Genomic DNA, 19,243 nt, shown 5'->3' with positions numbered 1-19,243 from the left:
CACACACATAAACAGTCTTTCAGAATGCCCTCAATTTCATGTAGCCTAGATCAGATACATACTATTAGCGGGTGTGGTGCTTATGGGGGCGCGCGAGTATTGTGAGGGAAAAAATCACAGTATGTCACTACAAAAAACTAGACTACACCACTGTCAAAACCTGTAGAGATTTCTTTGTTCTGCTGTACACAAAGGAAGATATTTGGAAGAGTGTTGGTAACCAAGCAGATCTCGCCCTCCATTGACTACCATAGTAGGAAAAAAATACTATTGTAAATGGAGGGTGAGATCTGCTCTGTTATAAACATTCTTCCAAATATCTTCCTTTGTGTTCAGCAGAACAAGAAATCTCTACAGGTTTGGAACAACTTGAGGATGAGTAAATGATGACAGAATTGTCATTTTTGGGTGAACTAACCCTTTAACAGGTGTACATTCCTTTTTAATTGATTATTAATGCTAGTTTTCATGACGGAGTTCAAGATAAATCTTTTCATATTGGAGCTGCCAGTTTTTAAATGAATATTAAACAGCAAAAGCGTCTCTCAGTGTCTGAATTCTCTCCTTCAAGTGCACTATATTAGTTGTAAGGAATGAGAACGATTTGAAGAGTTTATCTGAAGCCACAGGCGAGGGGTGTGTCCTCCACACCGCAGGGTGGCGCTGTGTCTGTGAGATCACTGCTGCTCGGGTTCAAAGGTTGTTTTGTTTCTATCCTCGTGTTGTCAGAGCTGTGAACTTCCACTAGCGAGGATCAAATAAACCAAGTAAGATCACACTTTCTTCCAGATCTATGACTATAATGAGTTCATTCTATGGAAATCTTCCCCATAGCCTAACGTTAGTTATTGTTATGATTATACTCGAATTTTGCGAGATTTATTGATTTGGTACAGTCTTATGTTGATCTAGATTAGAGCATAATATGACTTATGATCTTACATGACTCTATTGGACTGAGTTTTAATTAATTTTATATTACTTAATTTGTTTAAACGTCATGTGTCGTATCTATACGTTTGTTTATGTATTGAAGAACAGACCGGGGCTAGTTGTCACACTGGTTACATACGAGAGCTACATGTCAAAAGTACAATTCCTCAAATGTTTTTTATTTATTTATCTATTTATATTTGGTGTAGCAGTGGTTTGGTGTGGAAAACACCAAATTGCTGTGCTGAATTATAATAATTGTTTAAAATATTAATTTTATCCTTCACTGGTGCATCCTCAAATTCCAACATCATAGTATTTTTGCTGTAGAAACAATGCTTTATTGTCTTTATTCCACACAGTTTATTAATCACATAATAAAAAAAGATAATATTTTTGATGTTTCCATGTATAAATAGACACTCATGCGCACACACAAACACAGAAATATCATTTAACTAAAATATAGCATATTAATTTCATTATTGTCTTCAGTCAGTTTTGACCTCCAGGATTAAAGAATGAGTTTGTGTTTCCTGCAGGCATGTCGTACACGTGCATCAGCTGCCGTGTGCAGTTCTCTGACGGCGAGGTCCAGCGGGCGCATTATAAGACAGACTGGCACCGCTACAATCTGAAGAGGAAGGTTGCAGACATGCCTCCGGTCACCGCAGAAAACTTCCAGGAGCGAGTGCTGGCGCAGCGGGCAGCGGCCGAGCAGGAGAGCCAGGCCGGCGGACACGGCTCGGCCTACTGCGCCACCTGCAACAAGAAGTTCTCCACTGACAACGCCTACACCAATCATATTCAGTCCAACAAGCACCAGCAGGCTGAGAGGAAAGCGCTGGCCGCCGCCCAGGAGACCGTCCAGCGAATGAACGAGAAGAATCTGGAGAAAGGGGCGGAGCTAGACAAAGATGCACAGAATGAGGCGCTTCAGAAAGCTCTCAGGGAGCAGCAGAGACACGCCCCTTCTGAAGCCACGCCCACAGAGAAACGAGTCCGACAGCGGCCGGACAAACCGCCTCGGCTGCAGTGGTTCGAGCAGCAGGCCAAGAAGATCACAGATGAGGAGGGTGAAGAAGAGGAGGAGCAGGAGGGTAAGAATTAGGGATGCACGAGATATCGGACACACCATATGATCATTTTTAACCCTTATGGGGGCTTTTTAGGCCCCAAACGATGTTTGCTAAAATAAAATTAAAGATGTTCTCTTTGTCCAGATGACATGAAACTTTGTACAGTGGTGAACACTTTCTAGATCTACAAATAAATTGGAGTGATATCTTGTTTTTATGTTGGTGTAGAAAATAAAGTCACACTCAGGGTCTTTGGGGTCTCCAGACATCAAAATGTAATTTTGTAACAAAATAATTGTTTTATAAAAAACAAATGTACTTTTATTCTGTTTATTCTGTTTTTACTTCATATTTGTGTCGTTTTTGGAGGATTTACCTTTTCTTTTAAATTTATATAAATAAATAAAAAATATTTTTTTAAAATAGGTTTTTATACAAAAACAGCTTTTTATGTAAAATTAACTTTATAAAGACCCACATTTCTAACTTTCATTCATGGGGATCACATGGGTAATTTGACATGGTTTAGTGTGAGATTTTTGCCCATCTTTTGGAAAATGCAGTTTTAAAAGTAAAAATTGATCACTTTATCCAGTAGATGGCAGCAGAGCTCCACTATTTGCTGTTTGACTGACTGAAAGACATCTTTTCACAAGTATTTTCAGCTGATTCAGATCTAAATATTATCAAATCACAATTATGACAATAAAAGCTACTCTTTGTCAAAGTTTAGCATTTTTTTGTTCTGTAAAAAAAATCAGTTTTTCAAAAATGTTGATTTTGAGGATGAATTTTCTAAGCAGGTCTCATCATAATGTAACATTATTGAAAAACTGATTTTTTTCAGTACTAAAAAATGCTAAACTTTGACAAAGTCACTTTAATTGTCATAATTGTGATTTGATAATATTTAGACATGAATCCAGCTGAAAATACTTGTGAAAAGATGTCTTTCAGTCAGTCAAACAGCAAATAGTGGACCTCTGCTGCCATCTACTGGATAAAGTGATCAATTTTTACTTTTAAAACTGCATTTTCCAAAAGATGGGCAAAAATCTCTCACTAAACCATGTCAAATTACCCATGTGATCCCCATGAATGAAAGTTAGAAATGTGGGTCTTTATAAAGTGAATTTGACATAAAAAGCTGTTTTTGTATAAAAACCTACACAACAAAATATTTATTAATTTATTTATATAAATTTAAACGATATGATAAATCCTCCCAAAACTGCACACATTTTAAGTAAAAACATTAATAAACAGAGTAAAATTACATTTGTTTTTTAAAAAAACAATTATTTTGTTACAAAATTACATTTTATTGCCTGGAGACCCCAAAGACCCTGAGTGTGACTTTATTTCTACACTAACATAAAAACAAGATATCACTCCATTTTTGTATTTGTATTATTTCTTAAAAAAACAAACAAAACAAAACAATAATGTTGTTACAAAATTACATTTTGTTGCCTGGAGACCCCAAAGACTGAAACGAAGATCACACAAGGTTAATGTCCTCCATTATGATTTTAAATTGTTTGAAATATGATTTAAATCACTTCAAAAAGGAAAATACAGTTCAGTACAGCGCAAGTCTGTCATATAGACTACATAATAATATAACTTTTTCTCTGAAGGATGGGAGGATGTTGATGAGGATATGGATGGTGATGATGATGATGATGATGATGATGATGATGAAGAGGAGGAGATGGCGGAGGACTCTGCATCTGCGGCAGCTCTGGCCCCCGGTACAATCCCAGTGACCGACTGTCTGTTCTGCGGACATCATTCCCGCTCACTCTCCCGAAACATGGCACACATGACCAAAACACACAGCTTCTTCCTCCCAGACATCGAGTTTCTGGTGGACCTGAGAGGACTCATTTCATACCTGGGTGAGCCAGAGAGAGAGCCGGAGAATGGAGCTGGAGTCGGTCTTCTCCCGTTAATCTGTGTGTTGTTCTGCAGGAGAGAAGGTTGGCGTCGGGAAGGTGTGCTTATGGTGTAACGAGAAAGGCAAGTCCTTCTACTCTACAGAAGCGGTTCAGGCACACATGACCGACAAAAGCCACTGCAAACTCCTCACAGACGGAGACGCGGCGCTTGAGTTCGCCGACTTCTACGACTTCAGGTACACCGACGTTTGTTAACATCCTCTGAAGATGCACAAAATTATCGGCCACCATGTCAGTGTCAGACGATTTCAAGTTGTAGAAATTTATTCTGGGTTCCAGTGTTATTTTATTTTTTATAGTTTTTAATCAATGACCAATGAATAGAAGTTCCTGATCTAGAGACATATCTGTTGAGCGTGTGAACCCAGTGGCCAATCAGAGACATATCTGTTGAGCATGTGAACCCAGTGGCCAATCAGAGACATATCTGTTGAGTGTGTGAACCCAGTGGCCAATCAGAGACATATCTGTTGAGCATGTGAACCCAGTGGCCAATCAGAGACATATCTGTTGAGCATGTGAACCCAGTGGCCAATCAGAGACATATCTGTTGAGCGTGTGAACCCAGTGGCCAATCAGAGACATATCTGTTGAGCGTGTGAACCCAGTGGCCAATCAGAGACATATCTGTTGAGCATGTGAACCCAGTGGCCAATCAGAGACATATCTGTTGAGCATGTGAACCCAGTGGCCAATCAGAGACATATCTGTTGAGCATGTGAACCCAGTGGCCAATCAGAGACATATCTGTTGAGCGTGTGAACCCAGTGGCCAATCAGAGACATATCTGTTGAGCATGTGAACCCAGTGGCCAATCAGAGACATATCTGTTGAGTGTGTGAACCCAGTGGCCAATCAGAGACATATCTGTTGAGCATGTGAACCCAGTGGCCAATCAGAGGTGTTTAAGAATCCGCTCAACAGCACTTATAATGCTGGTATTGTCACTTTTGTATAAATTTCAGTACCAACTTGGTTCCCAAAATTATTACTGATCATTTGGAGTAATAAAAGACTATTAAAAGAGAAAATTGTGATAATTCTTGTCCTTCTGAATAATACACAGGAGCAGCTATCCTGATGCTAAAGATGGAGATGATGTGGAGATGAAGGACGGTGAACTGCCCGAGGGAAAGACTGTGGAGTTTGATGATGAGACTCTGGAGCTCACTCTGCCCTCAGGTACTGATTGACAGCTGTACTCACAACACCTTTGTGTTCATTATGACATTTAAAGGTACACTATGTAAGTTCAAAATTAACGCTTAAATAATGAGGCAATACTTCATCAATCAACCCGTCATAAGAAAGGCTGACCTGGAGCAACCTGCAGGGAATCACCTGTTTTAAACAAACCTGTTTCCTCCTGACATTTATTTCTGAATCCTGTAAAACGCATATAGGACCAAACTCTGTTTTTGCCGTGTGTCACAGGGGCTAAGATCGGCCATCGCTCCCTGATGAGGTACTATAAGCAGCGGTTCGGTGTCCAGAGGGCGCTGGTTCCAGCACACAACCAGAAGGCCGTAGGTCGAGTCCTTAAACAGTACAGAGCTCTCGGCTGGGCGGGAGACTTCGGTACGTCACTGTGGATGGTGTGCAGGTTTCACCAGTGCTTAACTTTATTTCTGCAGCACTGACTGTTTAAACATGGCTTCTCTTGCAGGGAAGGGCTTCGTGAGCCAGCAGCAGAAGGACATGCAGTACGTACGGAGGATGAAGTCCAAGTGGATGCTGAAGATTGGCATGGGCAATAACACCAACAAACAGACCCATTTCAGAGCTCAAGTCATGTTCTAAATCAGAGTAATAACAGGCTAAAGTGAGAATGTGTGTAGATCCAGCTGAGATGTGAACTGCTGCTAATGTTAAATCAGAATGACATGAATAAAGGTGGAACGTCACACATGATTAAAGTGGATGAGGATATCTGGAGATCCAAATCATCCGGCATCAATGCACGATTGCTTCTTTTGGTTTTGTGAAGTATTCATAATATAGTTTATATTAATCTTATTAATGCTTATAGACAAAAATACATTGTATGTGCAACTTCTGAATTATAATACTGTATAAATGATCAATAAAATAAGCAATGTCAGTCTTGATGTTTGGAATTTCTTTCAGAAAATAAAGATAAGTATTGTATGAAATCATCTTATATGATGTAAATAATAAAAAGGTACAAATAATACAGGAGCTAAACGCTTGTCCTAGTTCTCCTGGCCAAAAGATGGCGCTGTTTCACCTTATAATCCTGCTGTAAACACTCAAGAGGAAGTTAACCATAACATTTGCACAGTCCTTGTAGGAAGATTCAGTATAATATTTGTGATATAATGTGAAATCTGCTGAAACTCCCTTCTCCTCTGAAACAGTAGGTTTCCTACCCGATAATTTCTGTAAAAAGATTTTAAATATAGCGAATTTTTAATGAACTAAACGATCAAAGCACTAGCATGTATTTTAATCGAGTGTATTAAAGCTACCATTGAATGTAATACAGCAGATATGACATGCATTTCTTTGCAATTTGTAGTTTGGGTGAATAATATATTTTGTCTTTATGAGCTTGTACCAATTGTAGAAGTGTGCAATTTATAGCTATCTAATTTATATACAAATATAGTGATAATGTAACAGAATATAATATATAATGTTCATATTATGATATAGTATTATGTTTAGAATAGATTTCCAGATTTTGTGTTTTGGAATATGATTGTGTACTGTGATCACTGCAATAAATGTGTTGGTTAATCATTTATCCCTGTGCAATAGTTAATCTGAATCTCATTCTTGTAATAATATCTGCCCATGTAAGAATGGTAAATTATGTACAAAACTTGCAATATTTGTGTAATTCCCCTCCCTCCACTACAGATATGGGGATCTTTCAGAGGCTCGCAGGACGTCCTCTGAAGTCCATGTGTATTTGGTCACTCTGGTCACGGCACAGCTCTGCTCTCGCTGCGGTGGGCCGAGTGACCTCTGACAGAGCTCTGATAGTGACCTCGTGTCAGCTGACTCAGCACCGCTATGTTCACAGCGGAGGGTTGGGAGCGAGCCCATCAAACCCTGGTGCTGCTCCTCCACGGTTACCCTTCTCCAGGGTCACACAGGACGACCTGGCCTTCTTCAGAACGCTGCTGCCTGGAAGAACCATCACTGATCCAGACCTGCTGAAGTCCAGCAATGTAGACTGGCTTAAGACAGTGGAAGGTGAACTATTTGCATATCCTAGAGTAGTTTAAAAGTTTTAGGCATGTTCTATCAATGTAAGCGAGTCGCATTTTAGTTAAAAAGTTTGTGGCCAGTAAGATTTTTTGTTCACGTGATGTAAAAGAAAACTAGACCCCCCAAAAATCCCCCACAGATCATTTATTATAGCTTGTCAAATTTGCCACTATTTGGTTGTGAGCAAAAACACAACATTTTGTGTGTGTCCCTTTAAATGCAAATGAGCTGCCCCCTTTTCAGAAGAGGGCGGAGCTTTAACAGCTCAACAACAACAAAGCTGGAGAATCTCACGCAGCCAAAATGAGGATTGTCAGTAACGGTGTTCAGCCTTACATTGTTCAAACCGGAGTCAACACTGATGGAGAGACTCAGGAAGAAGTTACAACTTTTAGAATGAAACTGGACGTTTCTGACTTTATATCTTGCAATTCTTACTTTATAACTCGAGATATAGTCAGAATTACTTGATATAAAGTCAGAATTGCGAGATATAAAGTCAGAATTGCGTGATATAAAGTCCGAATTGCGAGATATAAAGTCAGAATTGCGTGATATAAAGTCAGAATTGCGAGATATAATGTCTGAATTACTTGATATAAAGTCAGAATTGCGAGATATAATGTCAGAATTGCGAGATATAAAGTCAGAATTGCGAGATATAAAGTCAGAATTGCGTGATATAAAGTCAGAATTGCGAGATATAATGTCTGAATTACTTGATATAAAGTCAGAATTGCGAGATATAATGTCTGAATTACTTGATATAAAGTCAGAATTGCGTGATATAAAGTCAGAATTGCGAGTTATAAAGTCAGAATTGCGTGATATAAAGTCCGAATTGCGAGATATAAAGTCTGAATTACTTGATATAAAGTCAGAATTGCGAGATATAAAGTCAGACTTGCGTGATATAAAGTCCGAATTGCGAGTTATAAAGTCAGAATTGCGTGATATAAAGTCCGAATTGCGAGATATAAAGTCAGAATTGCGTGATATAAAGTCAGAATTGCGAGATATAATGTCTGAATTACTTGATATAAAGTCAGAATTGCGAGATATAATGTCAGAATTGCGAGATATAAAGTCAGAATTGCGAGATATAAAGTCAGAATTGCGTGATATAAAGTCAGAATTGCGAGATATAATGTCTGAATTACTTGATATAAAGTCAGAATTGCGAGATATAATGTCTGAATTACTTGATATAAAGTCAGAATTGCGTGATATAAAGTCAGAATTGCGAGTTATAAAGTCAGAATTGCGTGATATAAAGTCCGAATTGCGAGATATAAAGTCTGAATTACTTGATATAAAGTCAGAATTGCGAGATATAAAGTCAGAATTGCGTGATATAAAGTCAGAATTGCGAGATATAATGTCTGAATTACTTGATATAAAGTCAGAATTGCGAGATATAATGTCAGAATTGCGAGATATAAAGTCAGAATTGCGAGATATAAAGTCAGAATTGCGTGATATAAAGTCAGAATTGCGAGATATAATGTCTGAATTACTTGATATAAAGTCAGAATTGCGAGATATAATGTCTGAATTACTTGATATAAAGTCAGAATTGCGTGATATAAAGTCAGAATTGCGAGTTATAAAGTCAGAATTGCGTGATATAAAGTCCGAATTGCGAGATATAAAGTCTGAATTACTTGATATAAAGTCAGAATTGCGAGATATAAAGTCAGACTTGCGTGATATAAAGTCCGAATTGCGAGTTATAAAGTCAGAATTACTTGATATAAAGTCCGAATTGCGAGTTATAAAGTCAGAATTACTTGATATAATGTCAGAATTGCTTGATATAAAGTCCGAATTATTTGATATAAAGTCAGAATTGCAAGATATAAAGTCCGAATTGCGAGTTATAAAGTCAGAATTACTTGATATAAAGTCAGAATTGCGAGATATAAAGTCAGAATTGCGTGATATAAAGTCAGAATTGCGAGATATAAAGTCTGAATTACTTGATATAAAGTCAGAATTGCGAGATATAAAGTGAGAATTGCGTGATATAAAGTCAGAATTACTTGATATAAAGTCAGAATTGCAAGATATAAAGTCCGAATTGCGAGTTATAAAGTCAGAATTACTTGATATAAAGTCAGAATTGCAAGATATAAAGTCCGAATTGCGAGTTATAAAGTCAGAATTACTTGATATAAAGTCAGAAATGCGTGATATAAAGTCCGAACTGCGAGATATAATGTCTGAATTACTTGATATAAAGTCAGAATTGCGAGATATAAAGTCAGAATTACTTGATATAAAGTCAGAAATGCGTGATATAAAGTCCGAATTGCGAGTTATAAAGTCAGAATTACTTGATATAAAGTCAGAATTGCGAGATATAAAGTCAGAATTACTTGATATAAAGTCAGAAATGCGTGATATAAAGTCTGAATTGCGAGTTATAAAGTCAGAATTACTTTATATAAAGTCAGAATTGTGTTATATAAAGTCAGAATTACTTGATATAAAGTCCGAACTGCGAGATATAAAGTCAGAATTACTTGATATAAAGTCAGAAATGCGTGATATAAAGTCTGAATTGCGAGTTATAGTCAGAATTACTTTATATAAAGTCAGAATTGTGTTATATAAAGTCAGAATTGCGAGATATAAAGTCAGAATTACTTGATATAAAGTCAGAATTGTGTGATATAAATCAGAATTACTTGATATAAAGTCAGAATTTTGTGATATAAATCAGAATTACTTGATATAAAGTCAGAATTTTGTGATATAAAGTCCGAATTGCGAGTTATAAAGTCAGAATTACTTGATATAAAGTCAGAATTACGAGATATAAAGTCAGAATTACTTGATATAAAGTCAGAATTGTGTGATATAAATCAGAATTACTTGATATAAAGTCAGAATTGTGTGATATAAATCAGAATTACTTGATATAAAGTCAGAATTTTGTGATATAAAGTCCGAATTGCGAGTTATAAAGTCAGAATTACTTGATATAAAGTCAGAATTGCGTGATATAAAGTCTGAATTGCGAGTTATAAAGTCAGAATTACTTGATATAAAGTCAGAATTGCGTGATATAAAGTCCGAATTGCGAGATATAAAGTCTGAATTACTTGATATAAAGTCAGAATTGCGAGATATAAAGTGAGAATTGCGTGATATAAAGTCAGAATTACTTGATATAAAGTCAGAATTGCAAGATATAAAGTCCGAATTGCGAGTTATAAAGTCAGAATTACTTGATATAAAGTCAGAATTGCAAGATATAAAGTCCGAATTGCGAGTTATAAAGTCAGAATTACTTGATATAAAGTCAGAATTGCGAGATATAAAGTCAGAATTACTTGATATAAAGTCAGAAATGCGTGATATAAAGTCTGAATTGCGAGTTATAAAGTCAGAATTACTTTATATAAAGTCAGAATTGTGTTATATAAAGTCAGAATTACTTGATATAAAGTCAGAATTGCGAGATATAAAGTCAGAATTACTTGATATAAAGTCAGAAATGCGTGATATAAAGTCCGAACTGCGAGATATAATGTCTGAATTACTTGATATAAAGTCAGAATTGCGAGATATAAAGTCAGAATTACTTGATATAAAGTCAGAAATGCGTGATATAAAGTCCGAATTGCGAGTTATAAAGTCAGAATTACTTGATATAAAGTCAGAATTGCGAGATATAAAGTCAGAATTACTTGATATAAAGTCAGAAATGCGTGATATAAAGTCTGAATTGCGAGTTATAAAGTCAGAATTACTTTATATAAAGTCAGAATTGTGTTATATAAAGTCAGAATTACTTGATATAAAGTCCGAACTGCGAGATATAAAGTCAGAATTACTTGATATAAAGTCAGAATTGCGAGATATAAAGTCAGAATTACTTGATATAAAGTCAGAAATGCGTGATATAAAGTCTGAATTGCGAGTTATAGTCAGAATTACTTTATATAAAGTCAGAATTGTGTTATATAAAGTCAGAATTGCGAGATATAAAGTCAGAATTACTTGATATAAAGTCAGAATTGTGTGATATAAATCAGAATTACTTGATATAAAGTCAGAATTTTGTGATATAAATCAGAATTACTTGATATAAAGTCAGAATTTTGTGATATAAAGTCCGAATTGCGAGTTATAAAGTCAGAATTACTTGATATAAAGTCAGAATTACGAGATATAAAGTCAGAATTACTTGATATAAAGTCAGAATTGTGTGATATAAATCAGAATTACTTGATATAAAGTCAGAATTGTGTGATATAAATCAGAATTACTTGATATAAAGTCAGAATTTTGTGATATAAAGTCCGAATTGCGAGTTATAAAGTCAGAATTACTTGATATAAAGTCAGAATTGCGTGATATAAAGTCTGAATTGCGAGTTATAAAGTCAGAATTACTTGATATAAAGTCAGAATTACTTGATATAAAGTCGATATAAAGTTGCAATATAAAGTCAGAATTGAGAGATATAAAGTCTGAATTGTGAAAAAACAGAAACTCACGATTGTGAAAAAAAGTCAGAATAATTTTTTAATTTAGTGGCAGAAACAAGCTTCTGTAGGTATTGTCTTATTCTATATCGTTTATAAAACATACATCGATACGTCATACAAACTCAATATACTGCCCAGCCCTATTCAAGCAAAATGTTTGAGGATTGTAATATTAAATATCAATTAATGCTTGTTGTTTTTTTCTTGGAAGGTAATAGTGAAGTTCTCCTGAGACCCAAAACAACAGAGGAGGTCTCTCAGATTCTCCGGTCAGATTTCCATGATCACACTGATTTTGTAGTGTGTATTTGTTTACAAGGCTTGTTTTCTTCAATCATCCACTGTTTTTCCACAGGTACTGTAACGAGCGTCATCTGGCAGTGTGTCCGCAGGGAGGGAACACAGGTCTGGTGGGAGGAAGTGTCCCGGTGTTTGATGAGATCATCCTCTCCACTTCTCTAATGAACCAAGTCATGACGTTTGACAACATCTCAGGTGTGCTTGCTAGATCTGTCATAACTTTACCTGTAGCATCTGTGTCAAAAGTTAAATATATTCATTTGGCTTTCAGGTATCCTCACTTGTCAGGCAGGCTGTGTGTTAGAGAACCTGTCTCTCTATCTGGAGGAAAGAGACTTCATCATGCCACTGGATCTCGGGGCAAAGGGAAGCTGCCATATTGGAGGGAATGTGTCCACTAATGCAGGTGGGCTCAGACTGCTGCGCTATGGGTCCCTTAGAGGGACAGTTCTGGGCCTGGAAGTGGTGAGCTCCTCCATCTTAACAGAAATGAAAGACAGTTAGAAATCTACCTCTTTTTATATGATATCCAAAAGTCCCAAAATGTATTTAAGTTGTGTTCTTACCCATCTTTCATGTGCAGGTTTTGGCAGATGGGCGGGTTTTGAACTGCCTGGCCACACTCCGCAAGGACAACACTGGTTATGACCTCAAGCAGCTTTTTATTGGCTCAGAAGGGACATTAGGGGTCATTACTGCTGTTTCCATCCTGTGCCCTCGCAAGCCTAAAGCGGTCAATGTAGCGTTTTTAGGTAAAATGACTAAAAAAGCACATTCTAAACATGCTAAAGATATTACAGGCCATTCACAACAAGGATGATGAATATAACTATAAAGTTTTAATAATCATTGTAATTCCATGAGAATAGGGAATTCCACACCACAGCTGTAACGATAACAACACAGCTGATGAACAATAAACACTAGTGTTGGGGAAAGTTACTTTTAAAAATAATGCGTTACAATATTGCGTTACTCCCTAAAAAAGTAACTAATTGCGTCACTTAGTTACTTTTATGGAAAGTAATGGATTACATTACTTTTGATTTACTTTTTGTCACCTGAGCTGGGCTTGCATGTTTTTTTTTTTTTAATACCGAAAAATAAAAGTTCTATTTTTGGTAAAACTAAAGGCCCTTTCACTGCATATGTGAAATAATTAAGCCTCAGGCTGATGAAAATGCAAATTCACTCCCGTACAATAGAGGCCTTTGCAGTAAAAACAAAAATGAAACAAATGTGATGTTTAACTAAAGTCATTTATGCTTATTAGTATGATTGAATTGGTCAGCAGCTAAGTCATTAGTTAATAAAGTGAGATTAAATACATAAAGTATATTTGTGAAATTTTACATTTTTAATTATTGCAGGTTTGCGTAATATTCTGAGATTGCATTTCCCAGCATTTTATGGCGTTTTTGCCGTTTCTATTACGATAGGACTGTATGTATACAGGAAGTGAAGTTGGAGAGAGAGGGGGGGATGGGATCGGGAAAGGTCCACGAGCTGGGAATCGAATTCGCTATATGTCGATGCTGCCCACGAGGCTATCGGTCCCGACATTTCACTGCTTTTAATCATTTTGAGGAATACTGAATCTGTTTTTGTTAAAGTGAGATGAGTAAATCGTACATTGGAGTGGACACTAATGTAGATATTGTTTCAGTTATCTTCATAGTTATCATTCTTGGTGTAAACTGGCCGCTTCAGCTTATTGCAGTTCCTCGTGTGTTCTGCAGGGTGCTCCAGCTTTCAGCAACTGCTGGAAACATTTCAGTGTTGTCGAGGGATGCTGGGAGAGATCCTGTCTGCTTTTGAGTTTTTAGATACTTCCTGTATGAACCTTCTGGAGAAGCATCTGAAACTCACCAACCCCATCACAGGTAAACACAATTTAAAGCTTTGGGTACCATTGTTTTTAAAGTCGTGATGTAACGACGTAACAGTCTGTTTCACAAAGCAGTGACAGATCTTTTATTCTGTTTTATTGTGACATACATCCGAGTTAAGTGGATTAATGAACAAGGAAAAAATGTAGGGCGGGGACCTGCTTCTATTCATTGGTTGTTGATTGGATGGAGGAGGATTTGAATGTGAGCTTACGGCTGATTGTAAAAAAGGGGGCGGGTTTTAAGCGGATGAAATGATTGGAGAAGTCTGCCATACATCACCAGAAAGAAGTTGTCTGTTATTTCATCAGAAGATTGATGGATGAATCGTTCACAATAACATCAATAACATGCATTTAGAGCAAACAGAGCGGATTTTACGTCGTAGCTCTGAAACTCTTTTGTAATTGTCACATTTTCCAAGAATCATCATTCTCCCCTAAAAGTGATAGGGCAGACCAAACCGTGAGTCATAGAGCCTTGAAAAATGGAGGACTGGTAGTTCTCAAACCGTCTACAATGTCACCAAAGCTCACCCCAATCGTGTATAGAATTGCTCATAACCCCTGAACCCAACAAAATTCAATTCCTGTATTAAATCACCACCCTTTTGGGGTATTTTGGACTTTTTTTGAAAAAAACTAATTTTGCGAACTAGTCCTAGGTTTTTGGTCTGATCAGTGCAGCAAGATTCTCTGGAGTCTGACTGTCAATAATTATAAAAAAAAAATCGAAATTTAGATAAATTTCAATATTTTTTTTTACTAAAATGGCTATAACTCGTGAATGGAATGAGACATTTTCACCAAACTTGGCACACCTATATAAAAGCTTATTCTGTGGTTGCCAGAGGACGTGGCGACTGGCCACTTGGTGGCACTATAACATAGAAAAAATGTAAAAATGGCAATAACTATCCCACCCTAAGTCTGATTGACTTGAAAATTGGCATGCAGTGTCTTTGTCCAAGGTATCAAGACTGGTTTTGAGGACATTTGCATATCTCGAAAAATGTGGGCAGTGGTGGCTAATGAAATTTGAGCAGCTATCAGACGCTGGGCCTGTTTGACTCACAACCCTAGAGACCTCTAAGAAATACAAAAGAAATCGGCCACCAAGGGGTGTCTTCCCTTTTTCACGTGTGTAAAAGATTGTATATTACACAATTTTTTGCACACCCACGTCATTCATACCACATGGCAGAACTCATTCTGAGCAACTTTGCCTCTAGGATCGCATCTGTTCATCAAATCCTTTGTTAATTATTAGACATTATTTCACAAAACAACTTTGGCGAACTAGTACTATGTTTTTGGCTCAACTTCGATAACTGTTAAAAAGCTTTATAAACCATATATTTCATATGGTAAATTGCCTGTTTTGGCTGTAAATGGTCTTTTCCATCTATGATCAAGATGGTTACAGGCTTGCTAAACTTTTTAACCATGTGCTTAAAGCGCTTGAACCCGATAATTGCTGCTTGAGCTATATTTCATTTGTTTTTATTGCACTCTTGAATATACTCAGAATGATATGTCTTACAGAATGTCCCTTTTACATTGTCATTGAGACCGCTGGATCCAACTCAGCCCATGATGAAGAAAAACTACACAACTTCCTTGAGGAGGTCATGACATCATCTCTGGTGACCGATGGGACAGTTGCGACAGAGGCGACAAAAATCAAGGCACTCTGCTCACTTGCTTCATGTGGATCGATTTCAACATTTGTCTGTGTTTTTGAACTTGATGCGCTAAAGGTCTTATGTCTATACAGGCATTGTGGTCTTTGAGGGAGCGAGTCACAGAAGCTCTGACACATGAAGGCTACACCTACAAATATGACATCTCCCTCCCTGTGGAGAAGATCTACGATTTAGTTGAAGACATGAGGAGGCACCTCGGAGACATGGCCAAGAGTGTGGTCGGTTATGGACATGTTGGTATGGTTATCTTTTTCACTTGCAATGAGTCTGTAGCTGGAATAAACTTTGACTTTTTTGAGCTACTTTTTGTTCCAGGTGATGGAAATCTTCATCTAAACATCACATCCCCCTCTAAAGACCCCGCTCTACTGGCTGCCATTGAGCCATACGTGTACGAGTGGACGGCCCGATGGAAAGGCAGCATCAGTGCAGAGCATGGCTTGGGTCTGAAGAAGAGAAACTACATTTACTACAGTAAACCCTCAGAGGCAGTCGCCCTCATGGGCAGCATTAAAGCCATGCTGGATCCTAAAGGCATTCTCAACCCTTACAAAACACTGCCAGACAACATACACTAATAGTTTCATATGAAAATTACAAAACCACATTTTTATTGTACTGTTTTGTGTTGAATGGACCATAAGAGATTAAAATCAGAGTGTTTATTTTGTTCAGTGTTGTGTTTTAGAAGTGTTGCTTTAAATATAATAACGCCCCTTTTACAAGATCAAAATCCCCCACAGATCATTTATTATAGCTTGTCAAATTTGCCTCTATTTGGGCGTGAGCAAAAACACACCGTTTTTGTGTGTGTCCCTTTAAATGCAAATGAGCTGCTGCTCCAGAAGAGGGCGGAGCTTTAACAGCTAAACAACAACAAAGCTGGAGAATCTCACGCAGACAAAATGAGGAAAATGTTCATCCTTACATTGTTCAAACCGGAGTCGACACTGATGGAGAGACTCAGGAAGAAGTTACAATCATTTGGAGAGACTGTTTATGATTTATTGGGATTATAAAAAAAGGAGTGGGTGGATTTTTATCATTAATGGTTTGCACACACATCTGTGTTCAAACACCATATAAAATGAATTTTGCATATTAGGTCCCCTTTAAAACTACACTATGTAACTTTTGGCTCTCTAGCGGTTGAAGCATAAAACTACAGGTTACTTGCGGAGGATCATTGGTTTGGTAATGACGCGAGGTGTGCTTCGACTCTGCGTATGAATCTGAACTGAAGATGACCACAGGTGTCAGGTGATCTCCTCATCAGGTAATCATGACTCTGCTACTGCTGACAACATCAAAACTGCCCAACAGTGTCTCATGGTCAGGTAGGTTGTTGTTTTGACCTGTTGAAATTAGTTGTTTTAAAATAACGTTACAAAAGTTTGGCAACGCTGACATTAGAAAACGATTGCTATTCATATCAGATAACGGTGGAATCTATAACTAGGCAAGGCTATTTTTAACAAAATAGACCGAAGATGTAATGCAACATTGTGACTGTATGTTTTATTTCGGGTACTGTAATAAGCTTTTCGAGTTTGTCGTGTCTCGCTGAGGTCGATGTACCGAGTTCACACGTCCAGTGTCCGACTTTGAGGGGCGTTCCAGACATTATTTCCTAGAAGGAGGTGGGAAAAATCCCAAATCCGATCTGTATTGAACGCAGCACTTCCTTTTGTAGGAATGACGAAAGTATACCGTTTCCCGGGAAATCTGTCCAGACAGCTCTAAATTATATATTATAGGCTCACCATAGGGTTAAAGGCTTAGTTCACCCAGAAATGAAAATAATGTAACTTATTACATACCCTCATGTCGGTCCACACCCTTCATTCATCTTCAGAACACAAATAAAGATATTTTTGATGAAATCCTGCATAGACAGCAATGGTACTTCCTCTCTCAAGATCCAACTAAAACCATATTTAAATCAGTTCAGTGGTTACCTTAATATAAGCGACGAGAATATTTTTGTACGCCAAAAAACAAAATAACGTCTTTATTCAACAATATCTAGTGATGGGAGATTACAAAACACTGCTTCGGAGCGTTACAAATCTTTTGTTTCGAATCGGAATGCGTATAAAACCGCTGAAATCACGTGACTTTGTCGCTCCAAACCACTGATTCAATTCGTAAAGCTCCGAAGCTTCATGAAGCAGTGTTTTGAAATCAGCCATCACTAGATATTGTTAAAAAGTTTTTTTTTCTTTTTTTTTTCTAATATTAATATTGAACCACTGTACTCACATGAACTGATTTAAATATGTTTTTAGTACATTAATGGATCTTGAGAGAGGAAATGTCATTGCTGGCTATGCAGGCCTCACTGAGCCATCGGATTTCATCAAAAATATCTTGAGTTCTGAATAGGGCTGCACGATTAATCGCATGCTATTCTCACGCGCATTTCGTCAGTAAAGCCGGTTCCCTGATTACCGCTAAATCGCCATCACCTGCTTTCAAATGAAGCGGCATTTAATAGACAGAGCCGTAGATCACTGAAAAGCCACGCAATATCGCGTTCATATCGCAGATGAATCGCCTGCGATAATGAACGCGATATTGCGTGGCTTGTCTGTGAACTACGGCTCCGTCTATTAAAAGGCGCTCCGTTTAAAAACAGGTGATGGCGATTTAGCGGAAATTAGGGAACCGGCTTTACTGACGAAATGCGCGTGAGAATAGCATGCGATTAATCGTGCAGCCCTAGTTCTGAAGATGAACGAAGGTTGTGTGGAACGACATGAGGGTGAGTAATTAATGACATTATTTTCATTTTTGGGTGAACTAACCCTTTAAGCTTATTTGAGGTAAGGCAAAAACATGATTTGCAGCATGGTTTTGTAACGTACTCATTTAAATCTTGTTAATTTTGAAAAAGGTTTCATAGTGTGAATAGTGTAATTTCTGAAGAGCTAATGGTACCAAACAGGATTGCTTTGAGCACTCATAAAAACAGTTTTAAAGGGTTAGTTCACCCAAAAATGAAAATAATGTTAAATATAACTCGCCCTCATGTCGTTCCACACAACTTTTATTCATCTTCAAAACACAAATTAAGATATTTTTGATGAAATCCGAGAGCTTTCTGTCTCTCCATAGACTGCAATGCTATTACCACTTTCAAGGCCCTGAAAGATAGTAAAGTGGTTCAGCCTTTATTTTATGTAGCGACAAGAATACTTTTTGTGTGCAAAAAAAAAAAAAAAAAAAGCATGCATTGTGGTACATAAACACAAAGTATTCTCGTCTCTTCATAACATTAAGGTTGAACCACTGCAGTCACATGACTGTTTTAACGATGTCTTTAGTTCCTTTCTGGACCTTGAAAGTGTTGATTATATTGCTGTCTATGGACGAGTCTCTCGGATTTCATCAAAAATATTTTAAAGGTCTTATGGGTGTGAAACGACATGAGGGCGAGTAATTAATGACAGAAACTTCATCTTTAGGTGAACTAACCCTTTAACCAGTAGTGTTTGGTAATTAACAGCATAAAGTAATTTTTCTTTTTTTGCAGATTTGTTTAATGGTGCAAAATTTACGCCCTTCACCTTTTCAGACATTAAAGCTATTGAGCCACATGTCCATTTATAAAAATAAAGCTGGAGACACAAATGAAATC

The 19,243-nt window shown here is 37.2% G+C and overlaps 2 protein-coding genes across 2 annotated transcripts; both read left to right on the top strand.

Annotated features, from left to right (window-relative positions):
- The first annotated feature begins 637 nt into the window (after positions 1-637).
- znf622 (zinc finger protein 622) lies at positions 638-6,079 on the top strand. Its single transcript, XM_067362367.1, has 7 exons — positions 638-767; positions 1,476-2,033; positions 3,653-3,913; positions 3,987-4,149; positions 5,040-5,155; positions 5,408-5,551; positions 5,640-6,079. The coding sequence occupies exons 2-7, from the start codon at positions 1,478-1,480 to the stop codon at positions 5,771-5,773; spliced, it is 1,374 nt and encodes a 457-aa protein (XP_067218468.1). The 5' UTR covers positions 638-767; positions 1,476-1,477; the 3' UTR covers positions 5,774-6,079.
- Positions 6,080-6,204: 125 nt separating this feature from the next.
- On the top strand, positions 6,205-16,251 carry d2hgdh (D-2-hydroxyglutarate dehydrogenase). The gene is made up of 10 exons (XM_067362366.1): positions 6,205-6,350; positions 6,857-7,195; positions 11,921-11,978; positions 12,065-12,204; positions 12,281-12,474; positions 12,593-12,761; positions 13,749-13,892; positions 15,443-15,585; positions 15,675-15,840; positions 15,919-16,251. Exons 2-10 carry the CDS (start codon positions 6,859-6,861, stop codon positions 16,179-16,181), a joined length of 1,614 nt encoding a protein of 537 aa, XP_067218467.1. The 5' UTR covers positions 6,205-6,350; positions 6,857-6,858; the 3' UTR covers positions 16,182-16,251.
- The last annotated feature ends 2,992 nt before the right edge of the window (positions 16,252-19,243 follow it).

The sequence above is a fragment of the Chanodichthys erythropterus genome, chromosome 16 (assembly GCF_024489055.1).
Source record: "Chanodichthys erythropterus isolate Z2021 chromosome 16, ASM2448905v1, whole genome shotgun sequence".
NCBI lineage: Eukaryota > Metazoa > Chordata > Actinopteri > Cypriniformes > Xenocyprididae > Chanodichthys > Chanodichthys erythropterus.
Note: the sequence above shows the minus strand (reverse complement) of the source record. Positions and strands in the feature narration are given on the sequence as shown.